General features: G+C 34.6%; 6 protein-coding genes and 1 long non-coding RNA gene across 7 annotated transcripts; 2 read left to right on the plus strand and 5 right to left on the minus strand.

The window, feature by feature from the left end:
* Nucleotides 1–356: 356 nt before the first annotated feature.
* On the minus strand, nt 357–1,131 carry LOC107186082 (sulfiredoxin-1). Its single transcript, XM_015573889.1, has 2 exons — nt 707–1,131; nt 357–611 (listed from the first exon to the last, which is right to left on the minus strand). The coding sequence occupies exons 1-2, from the start codon at nt 903–905 to the stop codon at nt 463–465; spliced, it is 348 nt and encodes a 115-aa protein (XP_015429375.1). The 5' UTR covers nt 906–1,131; the 3' UTR covers nt 357–462.
* Nucleotide 1,132: 1 nt separating this feature from the next.
* On the minus strand, nt 1,133–2,217 carry LOC107186080 (iron-sulfur protein NUBPL). Its single transcript, XM_015573887.1, has 3 exons — nt 1,895–2,217; nt 1,453–1,826; nt 1,133–1,387 (listed from the first exon to the last, which is right to left on the minus strand). Exons 1-3 carry the CDS (start codon nt 2,212–2,214, stop codon nt 1,218–1,220), a joined length of 864 nt encoding a protein of 287 aa, XP_015429373.1. The 5' UTR covers nt 2,215–2,217; the 3' UTR covers nt 1,133–1,217.
* Nucleotides 2,218–2,375: 158 nt separating this feature from the next.
* Nucleotides 2,376–7,738, plus strand: LOC107186079 (protein SMG7-like). Its single transcript, XM_015573886.1, is given in 5 exon segments — nt 2,376–2,395; nt 3,637–3,707; nt 3,800–4,138; nt 4,233–7,143; nt 7,145–7,738. Coding segments are annotated over 4 exon segments (3,483 nt in total). The 5' UTR covers nt 2,376–2,395; nt 3,637–3,675; the 3' UTR covers nt 7,346–7,738.
* A 1,403-nt stretch (nt 7,739–9,141) lies between these two features.
* Nucleotides 9,142–9,739, minus strand: LOC107186084. The gene is made up of 3 exons (XR_001516175.1): nt 9,631–9,739; nt 9,318–9,560; nt 9,142–9,222 (listed from the first exon to the last, which is right to left on the minus strand). It is a non-coding gene; the product is annotated as an uncharacterized LOC107186084 (long non-coding RNA).
* Nucleotides 9,740–9,749: 10 nt separating this feature from the next.
* On the minus strand, nt 9,750–10,718 carry LOC107186038 (E3 ubiquitin-protein ligase sina-like). Its single transcript, XM_015573831.1, has 4 exons — nt 10,691–10,718; nt 10,221–10,424; nt 9,832–9,891; nt 9,750–9,758 (listed from the first exon to the last, which is right to left on the minus strand). Exons 1-4 carry the CDS (start codon nt 10,703–10,705, stop codon nt 9,750–9,752), a joined length of 288 nt encoding a protein of 95 aa, XP_015429317.1. The 5' UTR covers nt 10,706–10,718.
* A 573-nt stretch (nt 10,719–11,291) lies between these two features.
* LOC107186039 (transcription factor A, mitochondrial-like) lies at nt 11,292–12,935 on the plus strand. Its single transcript, XM_015573832.1, has 4 exons — nt 11,292–11,511; nt 11,804–12,167; nt 12,249–12,347; nt 12,744–12,935. The coding sequence occupies exons 1-4, from the start codon at nt 11,429–11,431 to the stop codon at nt 12,933–12,935; spliced, it is 738 nt and encodes a 245-aa protein (XP_015429318.1). The 5' UTR covers nt 11,292–11,428.
* A 229-nt stretch (nt 12,936–13,164) lies between these two features.
* On the minus strand, nt 13,165–14,990 carry LOC107186081. Its single transcript, XM_015573888.1, has 5 exons — nt 14,664–14,990; nt 14,426–14,585; nt 13,920–14,000; nt 13,613–13,848; nt 13,165–13,512 (listed from the first exon to the last, which is right to left on the minus strand). The coding sequence occupies exons 2-5, from the start codon at nt 14,541–14,543 to the stop codon at nt 13,252–13,254; spliced, it is 696 nt and encodes a 231-aa protein (XP_015429374.1). The 5' UTR covers nt 14,544–14,585; nt 14,664–14,990; the 3' UTR covers nt 13,165–13,251.
* Nucleotides 14,991–15,355: the final 365 nt, after the last annotated feature.

Below are 15,355 nucleotides of genomic sequence, written 5' to 3' on the forward strand. Positions count from 1 at the left end.
AAATATATTTAAGCACAATTAGTAATTTGTAGATAAATAATATATTTAATACTGTGAATTATATACGTTAAAATAGAACTTTATTAAAAGGTATCCAAGTAAAACGTCACGGGAAAAGTGTGAAAGATTTAATGAATTAATTTCATACACTGTGACCATGATTTTTCTCCGCAATAAGTACGCATATTTAGATCTAACTTTTCAACAAATAGAAATGTTTGGTACATACCTAAATTTTATGTATGCACGAAACGAATTTGTCAGTGTTGAATGTGACGTATTTATAATTATTACACGATAAAAGTAAAAGAACTAGCAAGGGACAAACTAATCTTAAAATGGAACATTTCGTTATAATCGGTACCAACACAATGCAAAATTAATAATAAATAAATAAGTTTATTTATCTTTCGCATCTGCAATATGTGTAAACCTTTAAAAAGAACAGGAAACTAGGAGTATTTATTTTAAAACCGGTGTAGAACCACCAAGGTACACTCTGAGATCTGTTATTGTGGACTGTATTAATTTAGCTTTGATAAATGGTTTTCCGAGTCTTTGATGCGCCGTATACCGATGACATCCACCGAAGGAGTAATAATAGTCACCACCTGTAATAAAGAAAAGTGGCATTACACAGGATGGAACTGAAATACAATTTTACTTAGATTTAATGGAAATAAAGTATGTTGAAAATCACGTTAACCTTCACTGCCTTTAATCCATAGAATATCGATCGGTGGTACAGACGATTCCGACTTGAAATCTTGTAGTGTGTTCATTAAACTTTTAACCTTTTCCTCGTCGACGACGGGAGATATAGGTCTGATAATGACATCCATCGGAACGTCGTATATTTCAGCATTTTTATCGGAATGAACACTTGTGGAAGTACCGTTATTCATCTCGAAAACTGGATTTGAGAACTAAAAAATGAACATCAAGGGAGAAAAAGAAACGATCAAAACAGAAACAATAAAGTTCTTAAATAGCACGTGAAAGTGTTACAATATAATGTAATCTTGCGATGAATCATCAAGGAAACGGGCGGGAGCTGTTATGCCTTACAGTTTCAGGAATGGCAAGAGAGGGGATACAATATCAAAGCAGGTGGAGAATATGATGATTACTTGAATATCTGTAATCTGTAAGTTGTACAGATATTTTTGAATGACATAAGGTGAAAATGAAATTATCAATACCTTTTAAAGATAATATCATACTTTTTGTACTGGTTGATTGGCTAAGAACAAAATAATGGATTTTGCCAAATTTGTGTATGCATGGGCTTGAATACTGTCTGGAGCAGACAACACAATTGGTTTGCCAGTGTCACAACTTTCTGCAATGTCTTTGGAAAGAGGTACTGTTTGCAAGACTTGTATATCTGAAGAAAAATATGAAAAGCTATAGTGGTGTATCAACATGTATAAATGTTAACAAACTTAATACCAAGTTCTTTAGCCATAGTTTTAACTCCACTGCCATAAAGAGTTATTTCATTGTTGCACTTGGGACACATCAGGCTGTTCATGTTTTCTACAATTCCAGCAATTGGAACATTCAATCGTTTAAACATATTGGCTCCCCTTCTAGTGACATCCAAAGCTGCCTTCTGAGGTGTAGTTACTAACAGTGCTCCGGTAATTGGGAGATTCTGTATTAATGAAAGATGTGTATCTCCTGTTCCTGGTGGAGTATCAATAACAAGATAATCCAAGGGATCCCATGCTACTTGGTATAAAAGTTTTTCGATTGCACTCATAACCATCAAGCCTCTCCAAATTACAGGAGATTTATCGTCAATTAATAAGCCCATAGACATGCTATATATGAGAGAAAATATAATAGCGATAACTATGGGTTCACGAAAAATACAAAACAAGATTTTTACCATTTCACCCCATAATTTACAACTGGTTCTATGAGATTGGCCTTATTAACTACAGGAGATTGTTGTACATTCATCATTAAGGGTACAGATGGTCCAAATATGTCGGCATCAAGTAAACCGACAGACTTTTGTGGTTCAAGAATTTTTAGAGCAGTTGTTAAATTCACTGCGGTTGTAGATTTTCCAACACCTCCCTTCCCCGAAGAAACAACAACGATCTGTTTAACGCCTTTTAAGGGTCTTTGTTTCGGAAGACCGCGTGTCATTATCTCTTTTCGTTTCGTTTCGATTTCCTTTTGCTTCCGTTCATCGAGACGCATAGTGTGACTCTGCAACGAAATAAATGTGTTTATGCGTTAGACACTGCGTTACTACTCGTACTACAATACGTATCGACTCTGCCACGTGCGTTTTAAGCAATTAAGTGACATTAACTTGTCGAACTGAATGGAGCATATCATAGATAATATAAAAAGGTGCACGTACTAATGTCAGCGAACGGTAAATATTTGCTTTCCCATAATTACATCGAAGATGTGCGAAACATTTGTTAAAGGCTAAAACTAACGGCAACATTCTAGATACCACCAATAATGTACATACGTACGGATGTGCGATGTTGGATGTGTGTATATACACACATACATACTTAGTGCTGCATATATGCATACATGTATGTAGCATGTACCTATAGAATTGTTTGACGACACTGGCAGTTTCTAACCTGACATTTCGAATAGCGTAATTGTTAATTCGTTTGAAGTCATGTTCTTGAAGGACATTTCGTAGGATCTTTAAAAATGTACTTGTAGTTCAATTTTCGACATTTCAATGTTTCATGTACGTGTATTTTAACACAGTACATTTTTATTAGTTTTGTTTGCAGCGATTGAAAATTTTGATGTTTTCCACTGAAAGTGACCGAGATGTTTTACGCGAGGGCGGTACAGTTTTTCGTTACCGTGAAGCACATATTAGAAATGTGATTGATCTTACGCCTCTTTTTAATATAATTATGTTAATGTAAGTCCTTATGTTGCTTTCGACCAAGCTTGATGATTAACATCCAATTCGTACAACTCTCGGATCTATATACTGGTGGATACGAATTTTCTGTTTCTTGAACTATCTTCGTAACGAATTTATTATCGTTACGCTACCGTTAACCTAGATTTTCAATTGTAATACATACATATCGACTTTCATGTATCGAATAAATCACATTACGTGAAACGTTCGACAAAGTTTAGTTTTGTCAAAGGTTTCTGTGTTTATGCGTTTCCGTCGGTGTAATCGTTCAATTCGTTTAAATTACATTAATTTGATACAAAATTCATAATACAAACAAAAATATACGTATTATAGTTGTTCTACTTGATCGATTCGATTCATAATTTGATCAATCAATATAGTATTATTTAATGTCTTTCACGCGTTAAAACAACAAAAGAGTTGTGTGTTATGAGTAAACTGACTAGTAAATAGAAGGAAAAGGAAATCGGGAATTAAAATTCAGTGTATCGTGTTGAAAGCTGTGTAATCTGACAAAATTATGAAGTTTGCATGTGACGGTGTATTTAATGTAATATGTATTTTTCGTGAACAAACATTCTTCTCTATAAACACGTATGTATTTCTTGTTATTGCGATCAGTTTCATATCATTAGATCTTATACAGTTGAATTTCTAAATAGTGTGTATCAAGTGTAACACAATGTAAGGTTAAGTTCTTATTTACACAGATAAAACGTACCGTATTAACAAGTCAAGGTGCACGGAATATGGGCCTAAACGCAGCCGTACAAGCTTTAAAGTAAGTAAACAAATAAGCAATAGTATTTAAAGCTTGGTGGAAATATATGTTTAGGTGTTGGCAGAGATTTATTCGAGTCCTGTGTTTATTAGAAAAGCTGAGCCACTAAAGGATAAAGTTCAACGTTGTAAAGACCTTTTAAATGATAGCGATGCATGGGTATGTCAGCAACAATTACAGAAGATCTATCAACAAGTTCTTATATTGGATCTGGAATATGCATTGGATAGAAAGGTGGAGCAGGAACTTTGGAATCTGGGATTTAAGAATTACATAGCAACTTTGCAATTACAAGCAAAGGATAGAAAGAATCCAAAACGAGGAGAATCGCAGGCTTTGCTTAGTTGGTGCTTGGAAGCAGCCAGTGGTTTTTATTTGACATTACTACAAGAAATTTGTACAGCATTTGATCTGGATTTACCATTCAGAAGGTAACTGGATGAAATCAGTTTTTTAGAGATTGAAATTCAATAGATACATGTAATTTTTTGAAATAACAAATTTTATATGATATGCGTTTGTTAGGAAGGGCTATGTTTATGGATGTACGTCACCATGGAAAGCTGTTGAGAATCTGTCAGTGCCTCACAAATCTTCGTGTTTCTATGCATGCCAGTATTGTCTTGTACATTTAGGGGATATTGCCCGCTATAGAAACGAGAGTAAGCAAGCGGAACTCTTCTACAGACATGCTGTGTCATTGTCACCATCCAGCGGACAACCATATAACCAGCTGGCCCTTTTGGAAGCATCGCGTGGCAACAAATTAGGAACCGTGTTTCATTATACGCGGTCCGTTGCTGTGAAACATCCGTTTCCTGTCGCTACAACAAATCTGGCAAAAACCCTATCTTCCGCTTTAAACGACACCACGATAAGCATTGAAGGAAAAACTAAATTATCTTCCCAGGAGTACATAGCAGTCTTCTTAAAACTACATGGTATTATTCACAATCTTGGAAACCTGACGGTCGCATCGACGTACACGAAATTGTTGACGGAAACATTGACAGCTTTGGTGGCAACGGAAAGTTTCAGCTCCTGGATGCTCGTACAAATGTTTGTAATTAATTTGTATGCCTTGGAACATGCAACAAGTGTAGTCGTGGGTAGCACTGAACCATTGAGAAACGAACAATTAACGTTCGATGAAAGAATAGCTCGAGATTGTATTTTAGATCTCATAGCAGGAAGTCTGTCCGCGTTGTTGTTGCCCGTCTACACTATTAAGAATTCTATCGTCGAGTACTTCGCTTTGCCTTCTATAAAACTGTGCCTTGATTGGATTCACACAAAGCCCACAGTTTTGGAAGAAGTTGCGTTCACATCGAGACTTCAAATCTGGCCCAGCCTTTGTGTACTATTAAATGCCTTACAGAATTGTGTGGTCGATTTCCCTTACGATCAGTATGTTAAGGTACCACTGCCAGAAGATCGTGATTTACAAGGCTTCTTACCGTTGGAGAAAAGTTTCGAGTGTTTGAAATTTACGAGCACCGATTTAGAAGGTGACGTGGAGGCTTCCAATAAATTACGCGCGGTCCGTATTTTACGTTTGGGTCACTCGTTGGCACAGTATAGAATCAATGGTTCCGCGTTGATTGCTATTGCGGTAGGAGGAGACACCGGTGACAACAAATTCAGTTCATTGAGCGAAGGGAACGGACCGAGTAACGAGTTGATGAAAGAACTGGAAGAACTTAGTTTGAACAAAGAAAGACCGTTTGTCGTATCGGCTAGTCCGGTTCTCTCGGAATCTGCCAGTAGTAAAGGTTCCACCGATGTTGACACGTTATTGGAGAATACTTTGGACAAGAGAATAGGTATACTGAAGCCTCAGGGTTCGTTGGAACGTAGTAAGGATTCGTTGACCGCCAATACGGAATGTAACAATTTTGAAGTTAATGTGATGGTACCTGCATCAAGAAAACCACGACAGAATATAGCGATGCAAGCTATTATGCGTCGCGCCGAAACTGAACAGAAACAAGTTACATTCAAGAATGTATCTCCGTTGGTCGTCGAGGAGGAAAATGAAAAAAAAGTTAAGGCGAGTTCAACGTCACCGGCGAAGAGTGTGCCTGCAGGAAACAAGAATACCCCAATTATTGGAGAAACATCGAAGCCGGGCAATGTACCTATCGTATCCACGAGTTCATTGACCACTGTTCATAATCGGTTACCGTTGATGCCTTTTCCAATGACTACCGTACAAAATCCGATTGTTTCCCCGTCGAATCAAGCTAAACCAGTGAAACAACAACTCGCTGTCTCGCAACCAACGCAAATAAATCTTCTTCCTACGAAAGAGCAACAAACTTCTGGGAACGTACCCACGATACCACCGGGTATATCACAGTGCGTCGGGATGGTTTGTTATCAGGGTCCATCTTTCAGTGCACAAAGTCCACAATTTGCGAAAAATTATATGGCAAATCACATGGGAAGTCTATCGAACTATCCGATTCAAGGACATTTCACCAGTTCAGGACAACAATCGATGGCCCAGAATGTTAGTTTACAACAACACGTTTCGAATCAAAGCAGACCTTTGCATCAGAGAATGCAGGTTCACAGTATACCCCAGAGCTCGTTGATACATCAAAATGTTGGACATCTTCAATCGTCCGGCCAACAGAATATAGTGCCAACGGTGGCGCGTAACATTAATTCTCAACAGGCTGGAAATGTTGCTCTACAGCAGAATATAAGTATGCAACAGCAGAGTCATGCTTTGGACGTGCAACAGCAAAACCTAAACATGGCCGTGCAACAGCAAAATGTTGGTAAACCCAGTCTTAGATCGAACACGGTACCATTACATAATCCAGTTAGTTTAAATAGTTCAGCCATTGCGAATGCTTCTACGTTATCGACGTTAAATACATATCAGAAGAATCTTCATCAAATCGCTTCTGCGGTACCGTCGAACGTACCGAGTCTACCGGGTAGTTCGTTGAGTCCGACCACCACTTCAAGCTTTCCATTTAATTTTAATCAAAGCGACATTGCTCACAATGTTTTCGGCCAAGTGCCGCAGAAACAATTATCATCGTCGTCCTCGATGTACAATAAAAGTCCGGATGTTCTAGAATTTTCGTTTCCCAATCAGATGGGCATGTCGAAGAGTCAATCTCAGCTCGCAAACAATTATCCATTGTTTCATAATTACGAGTCTGCAAACTTCAGTTTGTGGAAAGACGGTCAGCAATCGCAGCTGTCAGTACCTTGCTGGAGCACAAATAGCGGGGGTACACAGTTGCACGGCAAAGATGCAACGGTCGTCGAGAATTTTCGTAATTGGGAGGACACAATCAGTCCCGGAAACACAATTTCACAAATTCCATTGAAAACTTCTAATTACCAGCCTGATTCGCAACATAACAAACATTTCGGTGGCGCAAATAACTTCGAGCATTCCGGGTCTCTGGATGTATGTATTTATTTGTACATCAAAATCCAATGTATCGCTATTGTAAAACAATTCCTGGGGATCTGGTTCGCAAGCCTGTAATGTTTCGAATCAAGATCAAACAAAAACTCGACTCAGTCAGCAGTCTTTGTGGTCTGGACCTGGTCCGTCTCCTCTGGAACGACTTCTGGAACAACAAAAATCATTACGCGAAGGAGGTACCTGAAGGAAAGCAATACAGATATTCTATCGAAATACATTGGAAAAGGAATTACTCAATTTGCGGATTCAGCTAACGAAGGGAGTCTAGCAAAACAACATACCACAATAAATATCGATCGTTCGACGAGAATGTAAAATTTGTTACAATGCAACAGCTGCTGAGAGGTTTTGTAGCCGCTTAGGAATTCGTTTAAATAAAACGAATAACACATACGTCCAAAGCGTTATGAAATACGCTCTAGAAATACATAGGTATCAATTACTTACGTTACTTATTGCGCGCATGGTAGAAAATGAAAATATTCTAATGGTGCGTGTCGCACTATCGAGTGTTTCAGAATAGTCATTTTAAATTTATTAATGCGCATTTCATGGAAATATTTCGAATCATTTGAAAGAACGGAAGTATTGAACGGTGAACTAATTCGTTGTCAATGAACCACGTATCAAAGATGAGCGGTACATAGATTCCATTAAGCAAACAACTTGTGAAAGCTGTGTAAATGTACATTGCGAAAGGTAGAGATGTTCTGGTCAATCGGCCAATTTAATGTTTACATTCTTCGTAACAAAATCAAAATGACTTTATTGTTTTTTTTAGACATGACGTAAACGTAAAAACACAATTTCCTTTGTACACATGCGTTAGACGCAGTCGTAATCGTTATTCTACATTTTGTATCGTATTACATTCAGCTATGCTATTGCGTATTTCGGTTTTTGACTTCCGAACATACGCACACAATTACGTTCGTCGATTTATTTTACGACAGTTATGTACTACTCTTCGACTTAGATAACATTTCATAATTTATATAAAGAAAAACCTTCCCTGATGTAAACATGCGAAGTAGTTTGTTCTTTACGACGACAAAGTTAAAAGTAGAACAATTTTCAAGACCGACCATGTAAACAATTCTTCAGATTTAAATAAATTGAACGATGTGAAATACAGCGTCTGCGAAAGAACTCAGTGTAACACGTGCACAGCAACAATAATTTTACCCGAGAGATTGAAATTATAGGTTTGTTTATTTGCAAATACACGATGTTAAAAGTTTAACAACAATTGTGTCCGAATTCAATCATATTAGATTTATATTTGTTTATTCTTATTATTTAATACTGTCTTATAAAATAAAGATTCGTTCCGTTTGACAATCAACGTACCTACACGAATAATCAGTCAGTAATGGGAATTTGTCGTGAAATATTGATAAATTTCGCTTGGTAAGCAACGTATTAAAATAATGTAATAATCATATTAGATATGAGAATAACGTAATTATATAAACAAAATGGTAATTTACAGCATATATCACTTTTTAATTATAGGTAAAACTGTAATTGGCTATTAGAACTTGTTGAAAGAAACAAAGAACTTTTAACAGACACATATCATGGAAATAATTTCGTTTTGTAACATTTAATTCTTTGGTTTGTCAAGTAATAATTCCATTTACGGCTATACAGTCTTTTAAGTAGCTGACATCTCAAAAGGTTAGCGCGCTAACTACTCAGAATGTTATTGCATTTGTCACAATATATTAACTTTGTTACAGTTTTGTGTTCATACCACAACTTACTTAATATAATTTTAATATTTTTAGGCAACTGTGAATTTGAACTAGATGGTTGTATATCATTCTTTCTATAACGTGTTCTTTAACCGATTTTTATGTACAGTTTCAAAACATGCTGCATAAGTCTTAACATATTTGTAGGATCCGACGTTATTATATTTTATTTCGCTACGTCACAGGTACATTCCCTTACCAAGAAGGTACAGTTGAAATTGTTCCCCTTTATCATAGGTTGCATTACACTGCATTGAATACAGAAGTCATAGTTGGTTGCTTGGGATGGTTGGCGTAACTTCACCTGTTGTGAGTATAGAACAATCATTATATATTCTTTGCTGTTTAGTAACTATTATAATGAAAATCTTAAGCCACTCTTATTATAAGTAGCATTACCACTCCATGGCGCTGGAAACGGAGTGTACCAACTCCAACTGTGAAATCATAATGAAGTAGGACAGGTGAATCCAAACTGGATATTTGTTGCACGCTACATTTTAAACGGCCGTTGCTGCGTATAGTGTAATTTAAAAAAACCAAGCCTCTGTCTTTTACTAAAAATACAAAGTCAAAATCGTTTGGCAATGTAGCTGTCATTATTGTAGATCTTATAGGAAAAATTTGAGACAGCTGATGTCCCTGAAATATTTCAGAATCAAATGAGAAACTGAAGTGCTTAAGTTTTTATAATATATAAAGGTTTTAATACCTCTGAAAAATTATCCGTGTGACATTGCCTCAAATGTGTTTCTAGATTATTGTATGTACCTTTAAATTTACATATACCGATTGAACACCAATAAGTATGTTTAGCGTATGTTCTTTGTACTATATCTTCTGTCTGTGTACATCTGTGGTATACAGTACAATGTTTAACTGCTTCAAAATCTGTTTGAACTGAAGCATATACAGTGTTTTTAGTTTTATCAAATGTTTGCTTTACAGTTTCTATTTCCTGTTCTATAGAGAGCTGAAAATGAAAAATATAGTAATGTAAAATAATCCATGAAAGCTTTGTATTATTATAATACTGCAAATAGTAGTTTTCACTAATTGTATGATAATGATGTTGTTTTAATACAAATACAAAAACTCAGTTACAACTGTGTGTCTATGAATAAAAACTTGTGTAAAAGTTTTCAGCAACTGCTAGTTTTAAATATGTAAGTATTGTCATGACTAAATCATAAAACTCTCAATTACACAGGTATAATAATGTATACTTTATAAATATTTGTACACTTTAATGCTAGTAAGTTCAAACTGATATCGTAAAAAGAAACATTTGAAATACTAAACCTTTATGTCATTTAGTTTAATAACTAAATCTTCCGCAACAAAATTTCTTGTTTGTACAAATTCTTGTTTGCACATAGGACAAATATTCAAAGTTTTTCTACAAAAAGTGCAAATATGATGCCCTATTATGCACTGCACAATCAAAGTCTTTGGTATCTCCAAACATACAGAACACTGAAGTAACTCTTCTAATATGTAGTACCACTGTTGCAAACATGAACAACAATAGAGTATATTATTGCTAACAAATTAAATATTATACATACATATATTAAACAATTTCTTAAGTAATTAATATTACATGTGATGCAAATGTGTTAAAAAAAATGGAATATGCAAAGCTTAGAGAATATACATACATAAGTTCTCATACATAATTCAAATAAAATTATGATTTGATTATATGTGTAAAGAACCAATATTTTCATCATTTTTAATAGTCAAGCAGTAAACAGTATGTATATATATACCTTCGCTTCTTCCATTTCTCTGCTTGGAAGTTTTATTTTACGTTGTACCGCGGGACGCTAAATCGTGAAATTCGAAATGTACACATGTACACCGCCAAACAACGTAACCATAGTACAATTTATTCATACAGAAGCGAAACCTGCATCGTAAAATTTATAATTTACATGTGATCTCAGAATTTGGTGACCTTGAAATGTTACTTAAAGATGGCATTGCCATTAAATGAATTGTAAAAGTTGGAATTGGTTGGAATGGATATGGATTTCCTAATTTGTAACACATGGCGAATGTCAAATCCCAATTTATTTCTACTTTATGGATATCCTATTCTGTTTACCAAAGAATAGATAATCTAGATATAATATTGGCTATGTAGCACTGTGTAGTTCCATCTTTTTCTAAACTGCAATGTCGCCAGTGTCGCCTATTGTTATGTCTACCAATGTCTACAGTAGACAGTCTACTGAATCAGTACCACTGATTACTGATTATTACTGATCTACTCTTTGTGTTTATGTCATTACTTTCAATTACTTTCCTCTATCTACTTATAGCTGAGATTAAAAACTTTTATGCACTTGTATTTTGAATTGCAACAGAGCGATGCTCATGACGATGATATTGTGCTAAATTATAAATGTTCAAGAAATTTTTAAATTCAAACAAGTTTATTATTGTACATACTTCATAACGTCTCCTGGTAGTCAGGAGTGGAATAGACTACAAAAGAGTAACAAATGTTGGAAGCTATTTTGTATACAATGGCAGGTTTTGGAAGATTCAAACTATACATAGATTCAGGAAACTTTTTACGTGTGAGGTAAAACAATCATCTGCTTCATAGTATTGTTGTAGTTGAAATAAATATTTCCGTAAGAAAATATTTTGTAAGTTATAATATAACCCCTTAATAAAAGTTGAATAATCCTTGCACGTGCGTGTAAATCTTTATTTTATTAATGGTGTTATATCTTTTACTTATTATACTTTGATTCATTATTGTAGCATTTGTAACAGCAGTTTGTACTTCAGCTATGATGCTGTGTTCCAGTGTGCACTTTCTTTGTGACGTGCTGTATTAGCCAACTGAATGCCTCTTTTTATTGTTTTAGAAGCTGTTTAGGAAAATTCTATCAAAATGCTTTAAAATATACAACAAAAGAAAACGAACTTCCACCAAAGCCAAAGAGACCAGTATCATGTTTTATTATGTATTTAAACAGTGTCAGGTCAAAGTTAAAAGAAGAAAATCCTGACCTGAAAGCTATTCACTTAGCGCAGAAAGCTTCTCAAGCATGGGCTCAGTTAAATCCAAATTATAAAGAACATCTCAGAAACGAATACATACAAAACTATGAAACATACGTTGTGAAAGTAAAAGAGTATGAAAATTCATTAACCGAGGAACAAAAGAAGCTGTTAAAAGAAAGTAAAACTAGATATAAGTTGGCAAACAGAGGATTGGATGTTAAAGAGGTAAGTATAATTACATATTAGATTCTTCACTGACTAATGTTCTTATTTTTATCGATTGACTGAAGACAGATTTAATTACAGAAATTGAAAACATTTCAAAAGCCAAAAAGACCAATGACTTCATTTTTTATATATGTGAAGTCAAAGCAGAACGAGCGAAAACCAAACATAACACAACGGGTATAATTCTTAATATTCATCTTTATTCTTAACGTTGTTGTGCATGGTATAAGTCACTTGATACTAATGGTTGTTTAAAAAAACTAGAAGATTGAGATGAATTTTTTTCACTACAGAGTGTGGTACAACTGGATAAGAGGTGATTCCTGTACTCTGCACACAAAGATGCATTGAAAGGGTAGAATAAACATTTCTAGAAAACCAAACCTGGAAATTTTCAAGTTTTTGTACATAGAATCATCTCCTGTCAAGCAATGCTTTTGTAAACTGCATATTCATAACACACTCTACTATTCTTTTTTTCATGATTTTATCACTTTGTGCTAATAATGACAAAATGTATTCAAATCTATAGAATTGGTAGTTTGTATAATTTATTTCTTGATGTTTTATTAGGTTTGGATGAAAGATGTAGCAGAACAATGGTATGCTATGTCGGATATAGAGAGAGCGAAGTATAATACTGAGGCATCAGGATTAAAGAAACAGTACAACCAAGAGTTGCTCAAGTGGGAAAAGGAAATGATAGAGTTAGGTCACCTAGATATTGTTCGAGTTGAGACAGGAGGTACGAAAGTTAAGCATTGACATAATTTATATTGACATCTTCCTTCTGTACACGATTAATCAGTAATACATTTATATTGACAACCATAAACGTTATTGAATCATCACTATGTTTTGTATGGGAAAATTAAGGAATATGGAAGTTTTCCTGAGGTTATGAACTAACTTAAAATGTCTAACTTAATCACTTAAATCATTCATGAAGCTACTAGTGTACACATCAGTTTCATAAAAATGTTAAAGAGTTATATTCGATGTATTGCCATGTATCTTTATTTTCTATAAAACCTTTACAAAATTCCCCCGAATAAGCGTGTTTTGTGTACTTCTGCTTGACTTAGTATTCTAAAATATCGATCTTGCGTAAACAATGAAAAAAGGCATAATGCATTAGACTGAAACTAAAAATGTATACAGCCAAATCTTCCACTACCAGATGGAGCAGCGTTACAAACTTTTTAACTCGATAAGTCACTTCGGGTTTAATATTACATAAGATCAAAGCGGTGCACAAAAGACTACCGCCTTCTGTCTCCCGTGTATTTGTACAGCCGTACAAACGACCCAGCATCATCAGAAGGCATGGCATAACGATTGTCTGAAATATTTAATCATGTATTATCAAAGATATATGCTGCAGAAAAAATGTATAATACTGTATACTATACTGGATTTACACTGTAAAAATGCATGATTACCTCTCCAAATAAGTAATCCAATTCTAAAACAAGTAATATGTTAAGAATAAAAGCTAGTAGCATATAATATGTACGATTTATTAGCAATATAGGTGGCAGAAGTTTCATTCGAGCAAGAGTATTATGAACATTCTTGGCTTCTGTTCTTATGTCATTACATTTATCTTTTGGAGAGGTCAATATACCATTCCGAATATCATCAGACTCAAGAATATCTGCATTCTTAATTCGATCATCTGTATTTGTACAGAAAAGTAATAGTTGCAGATGTTGCATATAAGCCTCATGTGATTTTATATTACCTTACCTGATATTGTACCATTTATGTCTGGTTGTAATGTATCCTCTTGCATGTTTCTATAGATAAACGAGGTTTGACTAGATGTATCTAAGTATAAAGTTGAAGGCATGATATAACAATTGGTTGCTAACAATATGCCATGTAATTAATACAAGCCAATCTTTTCTAAACTAGTGCCAATTCTAGTTTCCCTAATTTTAAGGTATTTAAAACATTCGAGACACACTTATTATTACAAAACTATCCTCAGTAGTCAGTAATGTTTACCGTTTGTATACAACCCACATGTAAAGGTATCAGTTAAAGGGGTATGATATTGTATGACGCATATGCTGGATCATTGATCTCGAATGTGTTAAGATTTGGCATGTTGATAACTGTATGATTTTGATTAACTTCTTAGTCAATTTGTAAAAATATTGAAATGTCTTGACATTAATATTCTTTTGGTAAAGATATTCATCTAATTTTGTTTTTATACTGATCTCATAACCAAATCTAATATTGTTTACCTTCCAATTTTGTATCACCATTTAGGCCAGTGATTTTTAACAAACGTTTTTCTGAATTCTCTAAAATTCGCTTTCTTCTTGCATCTCGCTTAGCTTTCATGCCTTCCATATTTTTCATTGTATTCCAGCCAGACGTTGGAAGTTAAATTTGTATATTTTCCTAAATAAAAGTAACTCGTTAGTTTTATTATTTAACTAGTACGTTTATAACAGAAAGATGAAGGGAATGTAAAATTACTTTTGAAATCTAGAAGACCGAATTTTTGTGTACAATATTTTGGTTTATCATGTTACAATATATTCGTAACCGCGTGTATAGTTGAGTAAAATTCTACGTTATAATGGTAACGTGAAATAAACGTAACCAGCAAACAGCAACTGTTCATATAATAATATTAATTTTTCTATTCGTACTCGTTCATTTCATGACTTTCTTGATTCTTTAAACGCATGAACAAATCAACTGGATTGCGAAGGTATCGTGCATAACAATTTAACATTTTTGAAATTATTCTGGATTGAATTGCAACGTGTTGCAATTTCACAGTAGTGCGTAACTGCGAATCATCGAATTGACGGTTGAACAGTGGTGTTGATCGTGTTGATGACAGATGTTGAGTTGTAATTCAGTTTCTTTTCTACGATATGATGTTTAGTTGATACGTTATGTTCGTTAAACTTTAGACGACACGAGAAGACTACCGTTCAAACAGATCCAGAATAGGTAATCTTAGCGAAAGTGTATTATTTGAGTAAATATTGGTAAATATGTTCATGCACAATGCAAAGTAAAAGATATGACATAAACGTAACTTAAGGTACGTATCGCAAAAGATCGTTGTCGTTGTTCGCCGTATCGTATATGCATGCGATTGTGTGCGATGAAAACGCGGCGTATATTTAAGGCATTCTAGCAAGTACGCTTGCATT

The sequence above is a fragment of the Dufourea novaeangliae genome, unplaced genomic scaffold (assembly GCF_001272555.1).
Source record: "Dufourea novaeangliae isolate 0120121106 unplaced genomic scaffold, ASM127255v1 scaffold75, whole genome shotgun sequence".
Taxonomy (NCBI): domain Eukaryota; kingdom Metazoa; phylum Arthropoda; class Insecta; order Hymenoptera; family Halictidae; genus Dufourea; species Dufourea novaeangliae.